The 17,536-nt window shown below is 44.9% G+C and overlaps 1 protein-coding gene across 2 annotated transcripts in view; it reads right to left on the bottom strand.

The window, feature by feature from the left end:
• The window catches only part of EPHB1 (EPH receptor B1), a 365,030-nt gene that overhangs the window by 31,309 nt on the left and 316,185 nt on the right, over positions 1-17,536 (bottom strand). For both annotated transcript variants that reach the window (XM_054040375.1, XM_054040377.1), the window contains exons 10-13: positions 14,891-15,013; positions 13,096-13,343; positions 10,663-10,878; positions 1,449-1,598 (exon numbers count right to left, since the gene is read on the bottom strand). In XM_054040375.1, coding sequence (XP_053896350.1) covers positions 1,449-1,598; positions 10,663-10,878; positions 13,096-13,343; positions 14,891-15,013 — 737 coding nt within the window. The remainder of the gene's footprint in view (positions 1-1,448; positions 1,599-10,662; positions 10,879-13,095; positions 13,344-14,890; positions 15,014-17,536) is intronic.

Raw genomic sequence — 17,536 nt, 5'->3', positions numbered from 1 at the left:
AAATGAGCCCCTCACCCCCGTTGTCTGGCTGCCATACAGTGGGAGGGAGAATAGTCTCTTATTCCCCATCGTCTGGTGCCCTCAAATGGAAATGGCTGGGAGGGGTAGGGTGAGTAGAATAGTATCAAGCTGGGGGGCTCAGCACCAGCAAGCCAAGTACGTTGATGTGCCAAATGTGCCTCGGTTCCAAATCCACATGGTCTGAAATCCAAGCACTGAGGCCTGTGTCCGGTCCTGCTCCCAGGCAGGTAGTGCTCCTACACACAGGGAAGGCTAAATTGGGGAGGATTGGTAGGGGAGGGTTTTGGCAGCTGAGGCAGTGGTACTGCCAGTGAAAATGTGGCCACTCATCCCTCTCCAACTCCTCAACCACTCGCCTCCTCTGCCTGTCTCTTAACCCCATCCTCTTGCCCCATTCTTTTCCTCTTACCTCTCCTTCTGTTCCCTCTCTCTTTCACTCACCCTATTCTGCCTCCCCACACCTCCACTCTCTATCTCCTTCTCCTCCTTCACCCCGGAGCCATGGCCCCACCACTTTTTACAGCTGTAAGGATGAACAATGGAGAGAGGGGTCTTGGGGGGAAGAAGCTGTGCAAGAGCGAGGGTTCAGGGAGAAGAGGGGATGTGTTGGTGGGGCCTCGGGAGGAAGGGACGGCCCAGGGGTGGGGCCAAAGTTTGGGCGCTGGTGCCCACCCCCCACTGTTAGGAAGCTTCTGCTGCCCTTGCTCCATTCCCATAACCCATATTTTCTCCCCATCATCCCCTTTCTCAAGCTTAATGTACACTTGTTGCAAAGAGACAGATACTGTTAAAACTCACTGGTGAGGAACGGACTGGGGCAGGCTGGTTGCTGGCTAGCAGCCATGATAAATGTGTTTGAGCCACTTGTCCCAGCCCTGACTTCCTTATTTGCAATAATGAAATCCCATAGCAGGGCACTGACAGAGCTTGGCGGCACCTCCGAGCTTCCCCTCTGCCCATTCTTTCTCTCTTCACACAGCCTCCTGTACCCCCTGCTTTCCTTCTCACACAACCCGTCGGGTCAGGGCACTGAGGCTGAAGCGGGGCAGCATTCCAGTGCTGGAAGGAACAGCCTGTTCTCTTCGTGCCCTTAGTGTCTCTCCGGAATCTCAGTGGAAGCAGAAGTCTTCGATATCACAATGAGTTACTGCTGACCAGCTCAAATTTCAAAGGAGTTTAGACACACACACACACACACACACAGCTGTGTGAACCCACCCAGGAGACCCTGGAAACCAAAAGACTCTTGGTTTTCCATGATATATGGCTATCTTATTCCTATGGTGACTTCTGTCAGCATTCCTACATCATTCTTTCCAGTGATTCCTGCTGATAGAGGCTGGGCAGGGTGGGGAGTAGAATAGCAGCACTTGGTTCTTCCCCTTGGAGACTGATACACACACAGAGATAGTGCCCAGAACACTCACATCTTGGTTGGACATGTCCCAATACGGCCTCTCTCCAAAGGACATCACTTCCCACATGACAATGCCGTAACTCCAGACATCACTAGCGGAGGTGAACTTGCGGTAGGCGATGGCCTCGGGGGCTGTCCACCTCACCGGGATCTTCCCACCCTGGAGAAGAAGGACAAGCAGTTCAATTGTATGCCCTGGACTGTCTATCACCCCTTGGGACAAAAGTACTTAGGAATTACCCAGACCTGCCGCCAGCCTTCTTCCTCAGTTTGCTAAGCAACTGTTCACACCTCTAAGTGCTGCACAATAATTAAATGTACAGAGCAGAAGAGGAATCAAAATACCTACAACACAAACAAGCTGTCCAACCAGGTGTACTGAGAATTAAAAATTCTGCATCCAAAATAGATCAACACAAATCATAACCCCATGTCACTGCCGTTGACCCTTCCCCCCGCCCCTAAATCAAAAGCCCGAGACAACAGATGAGCTTTGTAACGTGTCCACATAGCTAACATATCCAGCCTCTGTGGACCTAAGCAGGGAAAACATTCCAGAGTAGAGGGGCTTTTCACTTGCCAACAGCTCCTTCTCATCTAGAGCAAGGAAACCACAGCTTGAGAGCCTTCACTTGCTGTGGCTCTGAAAGTAGGGCAACAGGGAGAGAGGCAGTCTCTGAAATAACCCTGTCCCAAACCACTGAGGACATTATAGGTCAAACCCAACGCTCCTAACTGGGAGCCAAGGCAAGCCTTGAAGCACTGCTGTAATGCACTCACCGCACGACATCCTGCACTGTAAGGGTGCCACACCATTGAGCACCAACCTCAGCTTCCAAATGGACCCAAAATGGAGCCCTATTACATTACATTACCTTGAATCAGGAGCTGAAGGGCACTGCACATAGCGTCTTACCTACTATCTAGTAGAGCTAGTGTTGGGGTGGGAGACAACCTGGACCTAAGTTTAGATGATAAAAGCACAGATACAGCACCTCCCCCTTTCCCTAATGCTGATGAATATACCCAGCTGAAGAGACCTTCAACAGCAATGGTCCAGAAGCAACACCCTGGGACCTCCTCCTTCATTAAATAATGGCTAGCTACCTATCTTCCATTCAGCAACATAAAACAGATTGCCGTTTACTAATACCCTAAGTTTCACTACAAGACAAAGCCTTGCACAATGCCCGATGCTCAAATTTATCTTATCATTCCTGCCTTGCCTATCCTGATCACGACAACATTAATCTACATGCCTGAACCCCAGCAACCAATTCCACCTCCTGGATCTGTCTATAGCCCCCAGTAGATGGCAACACTATTCCACTCCCTTGACCTTTCTGTCATTTTAAGGTGGTCCTCAAAAGGATGAAGATGCTGCAGTGGGGTGCCCAAATAAGGATCTGCAGGGCAAGCTGGCAAAAGATTGTCTGAAAGAAAATCTAATGCCCACCCAAAATACAATATCAAATCCCCCAACTACTATTACAAGTATTCTTCAGAAACACCCCCTTGCTACTGCTGCTACTGAGGACAAGTCAATGCGCACAAAAGGAAGGGAGAGGGAAAGGGGGAGGAGAGAAGGTACTGGTCAGTATTTATGGAGGAAACTATAAAAAAAAAAAAAACAATTGACATCAAGGGCATGTAAATGAAAAGACATGTAAAGACCTGAAGAAGAGCTTTGTGTAGCTTTGCCACAAGTACTCCTGTTTTTTTTTTTTTTTTGTGTAGCTTGAAAGCTTGTCTCTCTCACCAATAGAAGTTGATCCAATAAAAGATATTATCTCACCCACTTTTGTCCCTCTAATAAAACTATTTGTTAAATAGAAATGTAGGTGAATAAGGATGAAATAGGCCACTTATTTAGTAACATGCCAAAAGGATTCCTCTAATTTGTCCCTACATTTTCCTTTTCCTTTAGCTGTATGAGTTACTTCTCTACTCTTTTATTATGGTTTTATAATCCAGGGGGTCTAGTCTCACAATAACATTATCTTGAATTTATATAGTATCTTTTTCATCCCAAAAGAGACCCGTATGTGCTGTAAGATACAGCTAACCAGATGAGATATCCTTGATAAACAAGCATCACATCATTCACCCCTGAAATGCACTTGCCTCACGAATAAACTGTCCCATAGCACATAATAATGTTGCATGTATCTTCGAAGGACAGGAGGGGAAGAATTAGATCCAGTGCAGTAGAAAGAATTTGAGATCCAATGCAAGTGCGTGAGCTGGCATTTGGGTAGGATGGCAGGGTTATCACCCCAGTGATTACAAACAGCACCAGGAGATCGATCAGGACTTCCATTTTCTATCTCATCTAGAAGATGTCAATTTCAGCAGCATGCTGCCCTCATGCTACGGTGCTAGGCATTACTTTAGAAAAGACTCAGGACCTCATTCGTCTCTCAGTGAAGTTGATTGAGTTATGTTGGTGTAAGTGAGATCAGAACCAAGCAATCAGCGTCAAGGACACATCTCAGGAGTTACTAATGGCACTCCCTTCCAAGCTGCTCGTGAGAGGTCTCCCACACAAGTGCTGAGCCAGCCTGACCCTGTAACTTAGCTCATGGCACCTGAAAGGATCATAACACAGGGTGGTCTGGCTGCAGGCCTTGTAGCTGAGATTCCACACCATGTGTGTAGGACCCTACTAAATTCACGGTCCATTTTGGTAAATTTCACTGTCATAGGATTTAAAAAATCTGAAAGTTCATGGTATTGTAACCGTGGAGGTCCTGACCCAAAATGGGGTCCGGGGTGCGAGGGGGTGTGGGTGTCACGGTATTGCCACTCTTACTTCTGCGACACAGCTAGTTTCTCTGGATTAGAACTGGCAAAGGTGAGTTTCTAACTTTTGGATAAACTGTTATTGTCACATATGTAGGGTCCTACCAAATTCACGTGAAAAACATGGCACAGACTGTAAAATCTGGTCTCCCCTGTGAAATCTGACTATTTTAGGGGGTTGTGGTATTGCCACACTTACTTCTGTGCTGCCTTCAGAGCTGGGTGGTCAGATAGCAGCAGCTGCTGGCTGCTCTAAAGGCAGCGCCGCTGCCAGCAGCAACACAGAAGTGAGGGTGGCATGGTATGGCATTGGAACCATTGCTTCTGTGCCACCAGAGGAGGTTGGTCTTACCTGGCCCCAGCAGTGGCCCGTGCAGGAGAAGAGGAAGGCCTGTCCCTCTGCAGCCTGGCCGGGACTAGTAGCTGGAGCCCAGTGCATGGTAGGAGCCCCTGGCCGGGGTGCCCCCAACCTTGCCCCTCCACAGAGCTTGGGTGCAAAGAGGCCTTGGGCTGCCTGTGAGAGGGTGACTGCAGTGCTCTCCCCAGCCACAGTGCCCTGGGCAGTCACCCACATCACCCACTCGTAAGGCCAGCCCATCCTCCCCGCCCCCCCCAAAAAGTGACAACACCCCTATGTCCTGCCACCCTCACTTCTGCACTGCTGCTGGTAGTGGCAGTGCCTTCAGAGCTGGGTACACAGCCAGCAGCCACTGCTATCTGGCCACCCAGCTCTGAAGGCAGCTCAGAAGTAAGTGTGGCAGTACCACAATCCCCTAAAATAGCCAGATTTCATGGGGGAGACCAGATTTCACAGGCCGTGCTGAGTTTTTCACATGAATTTGGTAGGACCCTACATATGTGACAACAGTTTATCTGAAAGATAGAAACTCACCTATGCCAGTGCGTGAATTACTGCATGTTTGCACTTGTACAACTGAAGTCAAACCCTGGCCCTCCTCCATTCACAAGCAACAGGTAGGAATGAAGCACCTGACATACTTATTCCCTTCCCACTCCAGGGAGGCTAAAGCCATGAAGCGGATGTGCCCTATGCCAGCTTTAGGGTGGGGAAATTTATGTTAGTCAAGTGCTATCGTATATGGCAAATGCACCTAAATGATGGGAGCATAGATCGCTCTGGCCTTTAGCATTGCTGGCGTTTTGTTGACTGACTCCTTCAATGAAAGGGTTAAACTCATCCAGCGAACCTGCACTAGGAATACTACGTTAGATGCTTCCATGAATGCTAATGAATGTGCGCACGGGTGTTTAAAAGGACTCTGCATTTCCCACAGAGAATCTGTAGGTGCTCTGGTCTCCCGAAGCCAGAAAGCAGACGTCAAAGGCTGGCAGCAACAGCTGCCTCCTTGCTCCTCCTTGCATGTAAAGTAGAAACCTCAGCCTTCAGAGTTCTACCCTGAGTGACACTTCTACACCCTGGGCTGCTTTGCATCACAAAGCACGTACGCTTCCCTGTCTTCAGGCCCCTTCCCTGGGGATGGTGGCAGGGAAGGGGTGAGGGATGAGAGCAGATGCCCTTGGTGCAGAGATGACAGCTTGCCATGAATAGCACTTGCACCAGCTGAGGATTAGCAGGTATTTTCATCACTCGGTTTTAAATTAAAAACATGATGTAGGGGTGATGCCGGTTTCATTTAGTTGACGTTCACTCCACATATTGAAGGGAAGGGAATCATTCCTGCTGCTGGGATGGTCAACAGGGATCTAGTCCCAACCAGCAGCCACAGATACAGGAAATTGCTTGTGACATCAGCATCATTTCCCTGGCAAAGCACTTTGGTGTCACAACCAGGACCTTACGAGTCAAACTCTTTGCTGGTGTAAATCCACACAGCTCCCTTGTCTTCAGTGGGGCTGTGGCAATTTATGCCAGCTGAGAATTTGGCCCTCCAACTTCATCCGGGGTATTGTAAAAGAACAGAAGGATTCTCAAAGAAACAAAAGATCCTGGTTTTGTATAAATGATCATTAGCCATAAAGAACAAAGGAAAGAAAGCCACAAGGATGTGGGGCCTGACGCTCCACTACCTTCCATCGTGTGTCATCATTTACCCCAGTGCAAAGTGGGCATAAAGGGCTATCAAATCTGGATGGTAGCACTGTACTCCCACTTTGCGCAGGCATAATAAACGCATCGATCGCAAGGCACTGAAGACTCAGACCCACACTTCTTCATGTTCAACTACCCCACAGACTGCTCCGGGTCATTCTAGCGACATTTCCAAATTCAGACACCTGTGGACTAAGAAGCAAGAGAAATTTCAGTCCAAAGGGTAATTTTTTTCCAGAAAGTTATTGACCCCTGAGAGAAGGCTCCCATAATGGAAGTGAATCCTACTTCAATTAGAGCATCATTACTGCAACTATCAGAGGGGTAGCCGTGTTAGTCTGGATCTGTAAAAAGTAACAAAGAGTCCTGTGGCACCTTATAGACTAACAGACGTATTGGAGCATAAGCTTTCATGGGTGAATACCCACTTCGTCAGACAGCAACTGTGATTTATAGAGAATCACATATGGGATTTACCATATGACCTTCAGGTCTCTATGCAAAAGATACCGAATGCTGTAGACCAGGGTCTCTTTCCCCTTCAATGTACATCTGAATAACTCCCATTAAATGTAATGAGTCTATTATACTCAACCATTAAGGGGAAGCTACAACCAAATCCTATCAGCCCTAGTCCCTGAAAATCATTTCAACTACTGCAATAAAATGATCAGAAGAGGTCAAAACTGCTCCAGGGAAGGATCCCTCCTTTTTCCTGCTGCTGATTTGAACCCATGAGGTTGTGTTAAAAATCCCTAGGAAAGGTCCTAAACCATCCTGTTTAGAATAGCTCATTTTCATGGGGAAGGAGGTTTAGAACCCTGCTTCTTATCAACACATGAAAACAGAATCTTTATTTCTTTTTTCATTTGCCTTTGGTTATTTCCCACCAGACAACTCAGTGCAAGATCCTCATCTGGTTTAAAGTGTCCCAGCTCCATGGAGAATCTGCCCCATAATTCTGCTTGTGACATCATTTCTTGTTACCTTGGCAAGGATTATGATGTCACATTCAGAGGATTATGACTTCATTGGGGAATAAGCAGCAGGAGCATATGAACTGTTGGAGAACAACAATCACATTTCCATGTAAATGACTCCAGTAATAGTTAAAATAATGGGGGAGGAAGGGAAAATGCAGAATATGTCTGGTATTTACTCTGGGGCTGAATCATTTCAGAAATTGTTTAGCACGAATGTTTTCCATTGTCTTCCATGAAGTGTCAGGTGCTCTTTAAAGATGGATGGCAAAAATACTAGTTAAATAACTACAAACTGATAAAGTGACTGCCAGCTTGTTTTTCCTGCCTTTTCCCCAGAGCCTCAAACCTGCTGTGGGAGGCAGTGATGTAATTGCAGACAGAGCATCATTTCCCAGCTGCTGGGAAGGCCTAGTATGGCATAAATTAAATATAAACACAGATGAGAGAATCCATTTTATCTTGAAAGGTGGGAAAGGCCACTTCAAGCCTTTCCCCAGCAGCTAGTGCTGGGCACGTTATCTCAAATGACATTGTTTGACTTAAAATGCCACAATCTGTGCTCCTTATTAGGCAGCATTGCCATTTAAATCAAAAGCAGCAGGATCAGACTCTGGCCCAGACCCAAAGCCTGTGTGAATTGGTTTCGTTCCGTTGACATCAATGGGCCACATCCCCAGCTACCTCGGGTTCCTACATTTGGTGATTCTCCTTATTTATTTATTTCTATTTGATCACATCCAAAAGGTGCTCATCTCACAAGCGCATTCTGCCACAAATTACATTAGACACTATAATTCAGATTCCATGCAATGGGCCAACCCTCCGGCCCAGTATAACAACAATCCCTCTACCTAGCAGACATTTCCTCATAGCTCATAAAGACTTGATCTGTGCCCTATGCAAAGGGTGTATGTGTGTGTGTGTGTGTGTTCTCTCCAGCATGGCCAGGAAGTTAACAAATCCGGGCTCTGATGCACCCAGGGGAGATGTGGATTTCAGAGCCAAGAGGCCTTCACAGAGATCACCACATCCTCAGCTCCCTCCTGATTGAATCGAGGGACCTCCGCTGATCATAATTGCAGCCACGTGAGAAAGGTGGGCTGTCTGAGAGCCACCCTCCAAACCAGATCAGGCTTCAAAGGTCAAAACCATCCCTCTGAATTCCACCTCCAGCTCTCTAACCACAAGGAGGTTCCATTCATAGGCTAGTTCCATGCTGGAGCCGGGGAACAACCCGGCACATTGAACAGTCTGAACAGAGGACTTGACAAGAAGACAAAGGAGAAATTGTTCGGTTTAGAGCGCCGTTGTCACAGGTCAAGCCTGCACACATATTTTGTTACTGATTTAAAATCTTCAGTGGTTTGGACCAAACCTGTAAGTTCACTGCTCAGGCAAACTGAAGTTGCTTTAATTCTTTACTTTAAAAAATCTTTATATTTTACATTGTACAAAAACAACGAGGAGTCCGGTGGCACCTTAAAGACTAACAGATTTATTTGGGCATAAGCTTTCGTGGGTAAAAAGCCTACTTCTTCAGATGCATGGAGTGAAAATTACAAATTACTCCCTTCTCCTCATGTGTCAGTATATTTATGTCTGCATTTGTAATTTTCACTCCATGCATCTGAAGAAGTGGATTTTTACCTATGAAAGCTTATGCCCAAATAAATCTGTCAGTCTCTAAGGTGCTACAGGACTCCTCATTGTTTTTGTGGATACAGACTAACACGGCTACCCCTCTGATATTTTAAATTGTACTTATTGAACAATATAGACGCGACCTGCTTTGTTGCTGATCTACAATCCTCAACCCCTTTATTACTGCTGCCAATAAAAACTGTGTTCTCCTTATTTTCACTCTCCAAGGCATGCACGGATCATATTATTACTACTATGGTTTATAAAGGGTTAATAAATGATTAATCAATTCTTACAGATTGTGGTACAGTCCAACAGGTTGCTCGTAACCATGTTTTATAACCAGCTGTAACACCAACTGATGAGGCACTTATAACCATCTATAATATACATGACTCATGTCTGTAATATATTATGACATCTATCAATCATTTATTAACCTTTTATAGGGTATTTATAAACTGAATCTTAGCATAACGTGTGGTTTATTTATTTCATTCACTCCAAATATGACAATCACCCAAGTATCTTCTTATTCCCTCCCACCCCATTTTTGACAGATTCCGATAGTATCCAGAGGCCAAGTTCCTGATGGCAGAATGATTCCAAAAGAATGCTCTAGAGGGGACCAGGATTCTGTTATCTTCTCTACTGCAGGCACCAATGGGAGAGTGCTAGGCTACCGCAGGTGAACAAGGAGACAATAAGGGAGTGGGGGAGAACTGGGATTACCTATGAATGAGTTAATTAAGCAAGAGAACAGTGGCTGGGGAATAGTGGAGCTTGGATTAGATTTGTCTCTAATTAATTCCCGGAACAATTTCCAGCAGAGAAAGATAGCTCAGGATTAGAGTGATACTGTAGCTGTACTTAAAACACCTCCTATATGCAATCAGTCTTCCTTCTGCTTCCCCTTCTGCACCTCTTCCCAGATCCCCACTGTTCACCCCCTTCCCCGCTCATTTAATGGAAGAGAGAGAAATTCTCATTTGAAAACTAGCGAAGTGCACAGAAAAACTTGAGAGGGAGGGGACAAGAGAGAAAAAACAATGAGAGGGAACAGGAAAGGGAAGGGGAGAAAAAGAGAAAGAAAGGATGATGAAGAAAGGCGCGACAGAGAGAGAAGGCAGGGAGAGGTACAAAGAGAAAGAAAACAATTGTCCTTTCAAAGCACGAGAGAAACAAATCACAGGATGCTTTAATGTCATTTGAAGGGAAAGTGGCAAGAAAGGGCCAGACTGACAAGTGTATTTGGGTGCCTAAAGATGATGATGGGCACCAAACTCACCTAAGCACTTTGGAAAATGCCACTGAGTTCCTATCTGCATCTTCAGGCACCTAAATATCTTTGCAAATGCAGCTCAAAGAAGCTATTGCCGATGGATACTGGAATCTACAATCCCATCATTCCATCCGACTGAGCTTTGATGTTGTTCTGCAATGGGCCTACAGCCCTAAACTCCACAGCAGGGTTGTGGCTGGGATTTATAAAGGCCAGGGCAAGAAATAGAAGAAGAGCCCCCAAGGATCTCCCACCCGCCGACCCCTATTTACTCCCCCTTTCGGTGGGACCTGGGCACCTCACTGCTCTTTGTAACCCTCCCCACAGGGTCCAGCTGTAATGAACTGCCCCCTGAAGTGGGAAAAGCCCCAGGAAGTAATGAAATTTTGTGGAAGCAAAGTGAGATCGGGAAAGGGGAACATGCAGCAGGGCAGAAGGTACATACCAAGGAGCTAGTATAGGTTGGGTCAGAGGTATCATCTTGCAGGTAGCGTGAGAGGCCAAAGTCAGACACTTTGCACACCAAGTTACTATTGACCAGGATGTTTCTGGCGGCAAGGTCCCGGTGCACGTAGTTCATCTCCGCAAGGTACTTCATTCCCGCAGCAATTCCCCTGAGCATCCCCACCAGCTGGATGACTGTGAACTGCCCGTCGTTTTGCTGCGGTCATAAAGAACAGGTGCCATAATTAGAATGATCCAGCTATTCCTAGGGTAATAGATAACTCCATTATCCAAACAAACCTGTGACTCTGGGCCAGTCAGTTCTCCTATGTAGTGAGACTGTAAGCTGCTTGGAGCAGGGACTATCACTAGGTGCATGTACAGCACCTAGCGCAATGGGACCTGAGCATGGCTGAGGCCTCCAGACATTACTGTAATATGAACAACAACCACCGAGATCCCACTTAGCACATTTTCAGCCTGAGAGTCCAGTTTCTGTTGTATTTGGTGTCAGGATGGTCAGGTGGTTGTTGTTGTTTGGTTAACTAATTTTTTTTTAAACTAATTTAGGGAAAAGTCATCTCTAAAAATCTGTGTCTAGCTCCATTGTCTCTTAAAATTTAAGATCTCTTCTGGGCATCTTTTTATTTTTCAGGCCATTTGTTTTCTCTCTTTTCAATTCTTGCCTCTCCCTACCCCCACCAAAAAAGTGTTAGATTCTGGGCAACCCACATTATGGAACAAGTGAAAACAGATCAGGCTTCCCTAGGCCTTCCCACGGACACAGGGCTGGGGGGGAGAGGGGAAGGAAAGACCATTTGAATTCAGGACTCTCCATAGAGAACATAAAGGTCAACATTCCCAGGAGACAGACGTCAGAGTCTATCATGTGGAAAATGTGGCCATCTTATTAGAGGGCACCTCCTCCCTCTCCCTTTTTGGGGCCTCTATGAGTATGATGCCAACAGCAGGGAGCAATGTGTCAGTTCTGGAAAGCACAGGGACTGCAATTGTTCCTGGCACCTGCATGGGGGTGCAAGGCTCCTCACAACAGTCTCTCCCTCCCAACTCTTTGTGCATGCACCTAAGGGTCAGTCTGACTGTAGGGCCCTCAAGTATTTCGCTACTTTGGGCTGGCCCCCATGGAGGGACACTGATGACCTACTTTGCTATCTTTCCAAGCAGCTGATGCACCAATTAGCGATGCTATTTTTATATCAAGACTGAAATTAGACATATAAATTACCTGCTTCTGAGCGTTGGAAAGAAGGTGGCATTAACAGGATTTGGATGCTCAGTTCCCATTAATCATTCCTCCAACTCCCTTTGAAAATCTCAGCCTCAGTGTTTACCCCTCCCTTCTCCTCTCCTTCCCTCTTCATCCATCTTTCTTTCCTGTCTCTCCCTCCCTGGCTTCTTTTCCCTCCCTCTCTCCTGCACCCTCCTTCCCCTACCTCCCAACCTCTTGAGAGGTGTGCACCAGAACTCTGGGTCAGATTGCCTTTGAGCTGCCTCCAGACCCCTAGGACACATCACCTAAGATGCCACTACAAAGAACAACGGATGGTTTCCCTGCCGCGTGAGGATTAATACTGTTGCTGCAGCAGCTGCTTCCTCCAGATGATCTCAGATCCCGTAATGAGATGAACACTGTCCACAAAAGAGCAGTGTTTGGAGTCACACAGCGGACCTCTTGTCACTGATGCTCCATGATGATACAAGCTGATGCTAAAAATACTCGAAGCTGGCTTCAAATATGAAGTGAGACAATAAAAGGGCACTTCTTTAATTCTGGTCATGCCTCCCCCTCCCTTCCCTCCAGTTCTAGACCAGTTCAAATAGCTGCCCATGCCTCAGTGATTCAGAAGTTCTCAATTTTCATCTAGCATTCCCAGTCCTTGCAAAGCCTCTCCTGCTTCCTATACTTGCCTCCCTTCACCTCACCTAGCTAGCATGATGATCAGGTCCCCAGGCAGTAGCAAAGGACTTTTATTTGGGGTGGTTCCTGGTGGGAGTGGAATCCCCAGCCCTCAGAATGTGTTAGTGCAGTTATGGTTTATCTTTTCACTCAAAAACTGGCCTTTCCCCTCATGGATTTCTTCATTTCCCCTTTTGTAGTAGTGGGCACAGCAACCCTTTCCTCTTACTGAGGTCTCTGGGGGAGATTTTTATCAGTGCCCAAGAGATTTAGGAGCACAAGCCTCACTGAAAGACAACAGGATTTGTGCTCTGAAATGCCTTTGGCTCCTTTGAGAATCTCTCCCTCTCTCAATATTGTTTCTTAGGTCAGTTATTAGGGTTCCATGAGCCCAGCTGCTAGAGGTTTGACCTCAACGGATCTTCTACACCACAGCATGACTCGATTCCAACGAACATGACTCCATTCCAGTGCTATAATAGAAGAGCAGCCAATGAGGCCATCATGCTTCCTTACCCTCAGAAAGGAGTCCAGAGCTCCATTCTCCATAAACTCTGTGATGATCATGACTGGCCGGCTTTTGGTCACCACTCCTTCCAGCCGAATGATATTTGGGTGGTCAAACTGTCCCATGATGCTGGCCTCACTCAGGAAATCCCTACGCTGCTTCTCAGAGTAGCCAGCCTTTAATGTCTTAATGGCCACATAGATTTCCCTCTTGCTGGGCAGCTTCAGACGTCCTTTATATACTTCTCCAAACTCCCCTGCAATTGCAAGAATATCAGTTGCAACCACCTCCTCCTTTTCCTCCTTCTCCACCACAACAAAGCATGGTAAAGAACAGCAGTATCACATAGCTGCCAAGGCTCCAATCTGATTGGCTGAAATATGTGCACATTTAAATAGTGTCCTCTTAATACTATTTGTCGTCCCCCTCTTAAAGGGGCAGTGTCAAAAGCATCCATTCCTCTGCTACTAAGAATATTCCTGAGTCTACAAACTGCTCTACCTGGATACAACCCTGCACCCCCATACAACTCTTCCAAGGTTAATGGAGCTTTGTGCAGATGCCATGGATCAGAGCCTAAGATACCAGTAAAACAAAAGGATTTTCCTAAATCTAAAATGTTATAATTGACACTGTCCTTTTTGCATTTCACTCCTCTTGGAATGTGGAAGTAAGAGGGTCAGTTTCACTTTTGTTTAGAGTCAAGTTTAACTGTTTTACGTGGGCATTAGTGGGACAATGCTGTTTTTCATAGAGAGCTCAGCTCTACAGGGGAAAGTTTGCATCCAAAATAACGGGGTTTATTTGAAATAGATCAATATCAATGTTATCATTAGGGTTGGTGGAAAAGTTTTCGTCAACATTATTTTGTCAGAAAATTGGATTTTCACATTTTTTGATTCCTTGGAAAGTGTCTGCTGTCTTTGACAATTTCTGATTTTGCATCAGAAATTTAAAAAAAAAAATTAAAACAGAAACTTTTCAGCTGTTGAAAACTGAAGCCTTTTCAGTTTGGGTTTCTTTGAATAACGAGCCAAAATTTTCCATGCAAAAATCTTCAGTTTACCAAACAGCTCAAGTTATGATGTTCTATAACCTCTTGACGCGTCCTGCCTTTTCTTTGTAACAATATATAAATTTTAGGCCTCAAACTAATTGACAGTATCCCTTAAAGTTCTCCAATCCCCAAATGTAAAACTACCTAGCTTGAATTTATTATAGAGCAAATAATGGGCAGCCTAAATTATAGATCTCTTGTGCAGAAGCTAATGATACCTACAGATCACTAGAATGGTTCATGTTTAAGTCAGATTTGCAGCTGCTTTGCATTGACAGAGCAGCATAAAGCAGTGAGATTAATCTGACCCCAAATTTGAAACAATCAATTGGTTCTTTGAATCTTCCTCACAACTTCTCACTTTCTCTATTATTATTCTACTGACATAATACAGTAATTTAACAATAATACTACAAATGCTTCAGGTGATAGAGAGAGAGAGTGAGAGAGAGGTCCAACTTTCTCTTGTTATTTCCTGTAAGTTAAACCAAGAGGTCAAAGAAGCACCAAGATCAATGAATTAATAAGTTAACCAAACCCTCCCAAACCTCAGAAGAGTATTCAGAACTCAGGCTGTAGGCAGAAGTGTGAATCTTTTTTTATTTTAACTGAATGAGTTAGCTGGTCCGTTCTGAGCTATGAGTGGATATAAAATGAAAGGGAGGAAGAGAAAGGAAAATGCGGGAGTTGTGGAGAGGGTGGGAGGGCGGGTGGGGAAAAACACCCAATGGTGAAACGAGACACACCTGCTCCAATGACTTCTTCAATCTTCACGAAGGAGACGTCAATCTCCTTGGCAAACTCGCGGACAGCCTCGTTGGGGTCCTCATAAGTGAAGGGGTCAATGTAGATCTTCATCCCTGGAGAGCCTTATCATGAAAGAGAGGCGGGACAGCAACAGGGAGAAAAAAACCCGTTGGTATTTAGGTAAAGGGCTTTGGGAGCATCTTGTGCCTCTGATACCTTCTCACTTCTCTGCAAGTCAATTACAATGCTATTTCTCTTAGCTCTTCTACTCCACTCTCTCTCTCGCTCATTCACCGTCCTTCCAGCCCCAGTCCCACTCATCTGCTCTTATTGTTCTGTCCTCCACTTCTCCTCCATTATCTTCCCTCTTGCTCCTCTCCTGGTAGGTGGAACGTATTACTTATAAGTTGACAGATTGAGACCAGTCCACACAGAGCACATGGGAACCTGCAGCGTGGCCATTATTTATTTATTGAAGTCATATCAAATGCATTAGAAGCAGAGCCAATGTAGAATTGCAGGTTGAGATCAATATTTATCAATCTGACACTTTTTGGAGGGGAAGCCGCCGCTGAGGTCATACCAGGCAGCTGTGACATAGCACACAGAGTGATGGAGGAAGAGATTAGAAAAAGGAGAAAAATAGCAAGGTGGGAAATGAAGGATTAAAGGAAGAAAGGTTAGAAAGGGAAAAAAACAAAGTTTCTTTTAAACTTTCAGAGGAAAAAATAAAAATACTAAAAAAAGAAAATTTACAAGGATAAAATCATAAAGAGAAATACATAAAGAAATATAAAATACAGTATGGACATATAAAGAGACAAACAGATATGCACAAGGAAAATATTACAGTGTTTGCAAAAAGAAGAACAGGAGTACTTGTGGCACCTTAGAGACTAACAAATTTATTAGAGCATAAGCTTTCGTGGACTACAGCCCACTTCTTCGGATGCATATAGAATGGAACATATAATGAGGAGATATATATACACACATACAGAGAGCATAAACAGGTGGGAGTTGTCTTACCAACTCTGAGAGGCCAATTAATTAAGAGAAAAAAAACTTTTGAAGTGATAATCAAGCTAGCCGAGTACAGACAGTGTGATAAGAAGTGTGAGAGTACTTACAAGGGGAGATAGAGTCAAAAACTTCAAAAGTTTTTTTTCTCTTAATTAATTGGCCTCTCAGAGTTGGTAAGACAACTCCCACCTGTTTATGCTCTCTGTATGTGTGTATATATATCTCCTCATTATATGTTCCATTCTATATGCATCCGAAGAAGTGGGCTGTAGTCCACGAAAGCTTATGCTCTAATAAATTTGTTAGTCTCTAAGGTGCCACAAGTACTCCTGTTCTTCTTTTTGCGGATACAGACTAACACGGCTGTTACTCTGAAACTTGTCATTACAGTGTTTTTCACTCTTGCTATGTGTGTTAGACCACTTTCCTTTACCCTGGGTCTGTCTGATCTATTTAGATTGTAAATTCTTCAGGGCAGAGAGAGTTTGCTGCTCTGTGTTTGTACAGACCCTAGCACAACAGGCCCCATTCTTGGCTGGTTCCTAGTGTGATAAACATGATATTAATAATAGTATCATCCTAACAGGAAAAATACATTCCTATAGTGAAGAAGATAGACTAGGCCCTGATCTTCTAAGAAAGGAATACTCCTTTTGCCAAACTCCAAGAGCTCAACAATCATGAGTCAGGCCTCAAAAAGTCATAAGATTGGCTTAAAAATCACAGGATTTTTAAAAAGTGGAGCTCTTGTTATTTGCATTTTAGTTTTTGAAGAGTTAGGTTGCACTTGGGTGACGTTTCAAGTTTTCTTCACAACTACAAAGGCTAGAAATTTCCTTTGTTTTTAAGGGAAGTGGAGATTCTCACCAGATAGCACGACTTCAGGATCTGGGGGCTGTAAGATGAACATCAAATACCGGGAGACTTGCGCTAAAATCAGGAGAGTTGGTAACACTGCCAGCACCGTTTTTTTCTGAATGCTGCAGCTATCATTCTAGGAGGTAAAGTCATGCCAAGAGGGTTTTCATTTGGTCCAGACAACCTAAAGCCACAGCTTCTTGAGTTAAACCATAGCTATAAGTGTTTTTCCCCAAGTGCTCTCCTGCTTATATAGCACATTCAGCTCCCAGCAATGAAGTTACAAAACTACAATTAGCTGGTTTTATGGTAAGGAAAGTAGCAATTTTATGATGCTTCCTGCATAATTTGAGAAATATTTATTTACCCAAAAAGGTCTTTGAAAGTTTTGTTGCTGCTACTAAATTGACAGAGTGTAGCAATTATAATCAAAACCCCGAATGGCCTGATAAAAGATGAGTTACGAGCCTCCATAACCAATAGTCAGGCACTACTAAAAAGCATTCCAAGGGGATGTTCCTCAAGTCAGGGCTGCCCAGGCTCAGCCAGACAACTGTGGAATTTCTGTGGCCCTATAGACAGATGTGGAATCTGCCTTTGGGCGTCAAATCGGACTCAGATCTTGTTACAGTACTCGTTAAAATTAAAACCAAAATCCTCATGCCCAGGGATGCAAACACCATTAATGGTGGCTGCTCCTCTCATCTGGTGCACATTAGGCAGTGGAAAAAATGAGTCTAGCAAATGCTATTAAAATATCATAA

This window comes from Malaclemys terrapin, chromosome 9, assembly GCF_027887155.1.
Source record: "Malaclemys terrapin pileata isolate rMalTer1 chromosome 9, rMalTer1.hap1, whole genome shotgun sequence".
Taxonomy (NCBI): Eukaryota; Metazoa; Chordata; order Testudines; family Emydidae; genus Malaclemys; species Malaclemys terrapin.
Note: the sequence above shows the minus strand (reverse complement) of the source record. Positions and strands in the feature narration are given on the sequence as shown.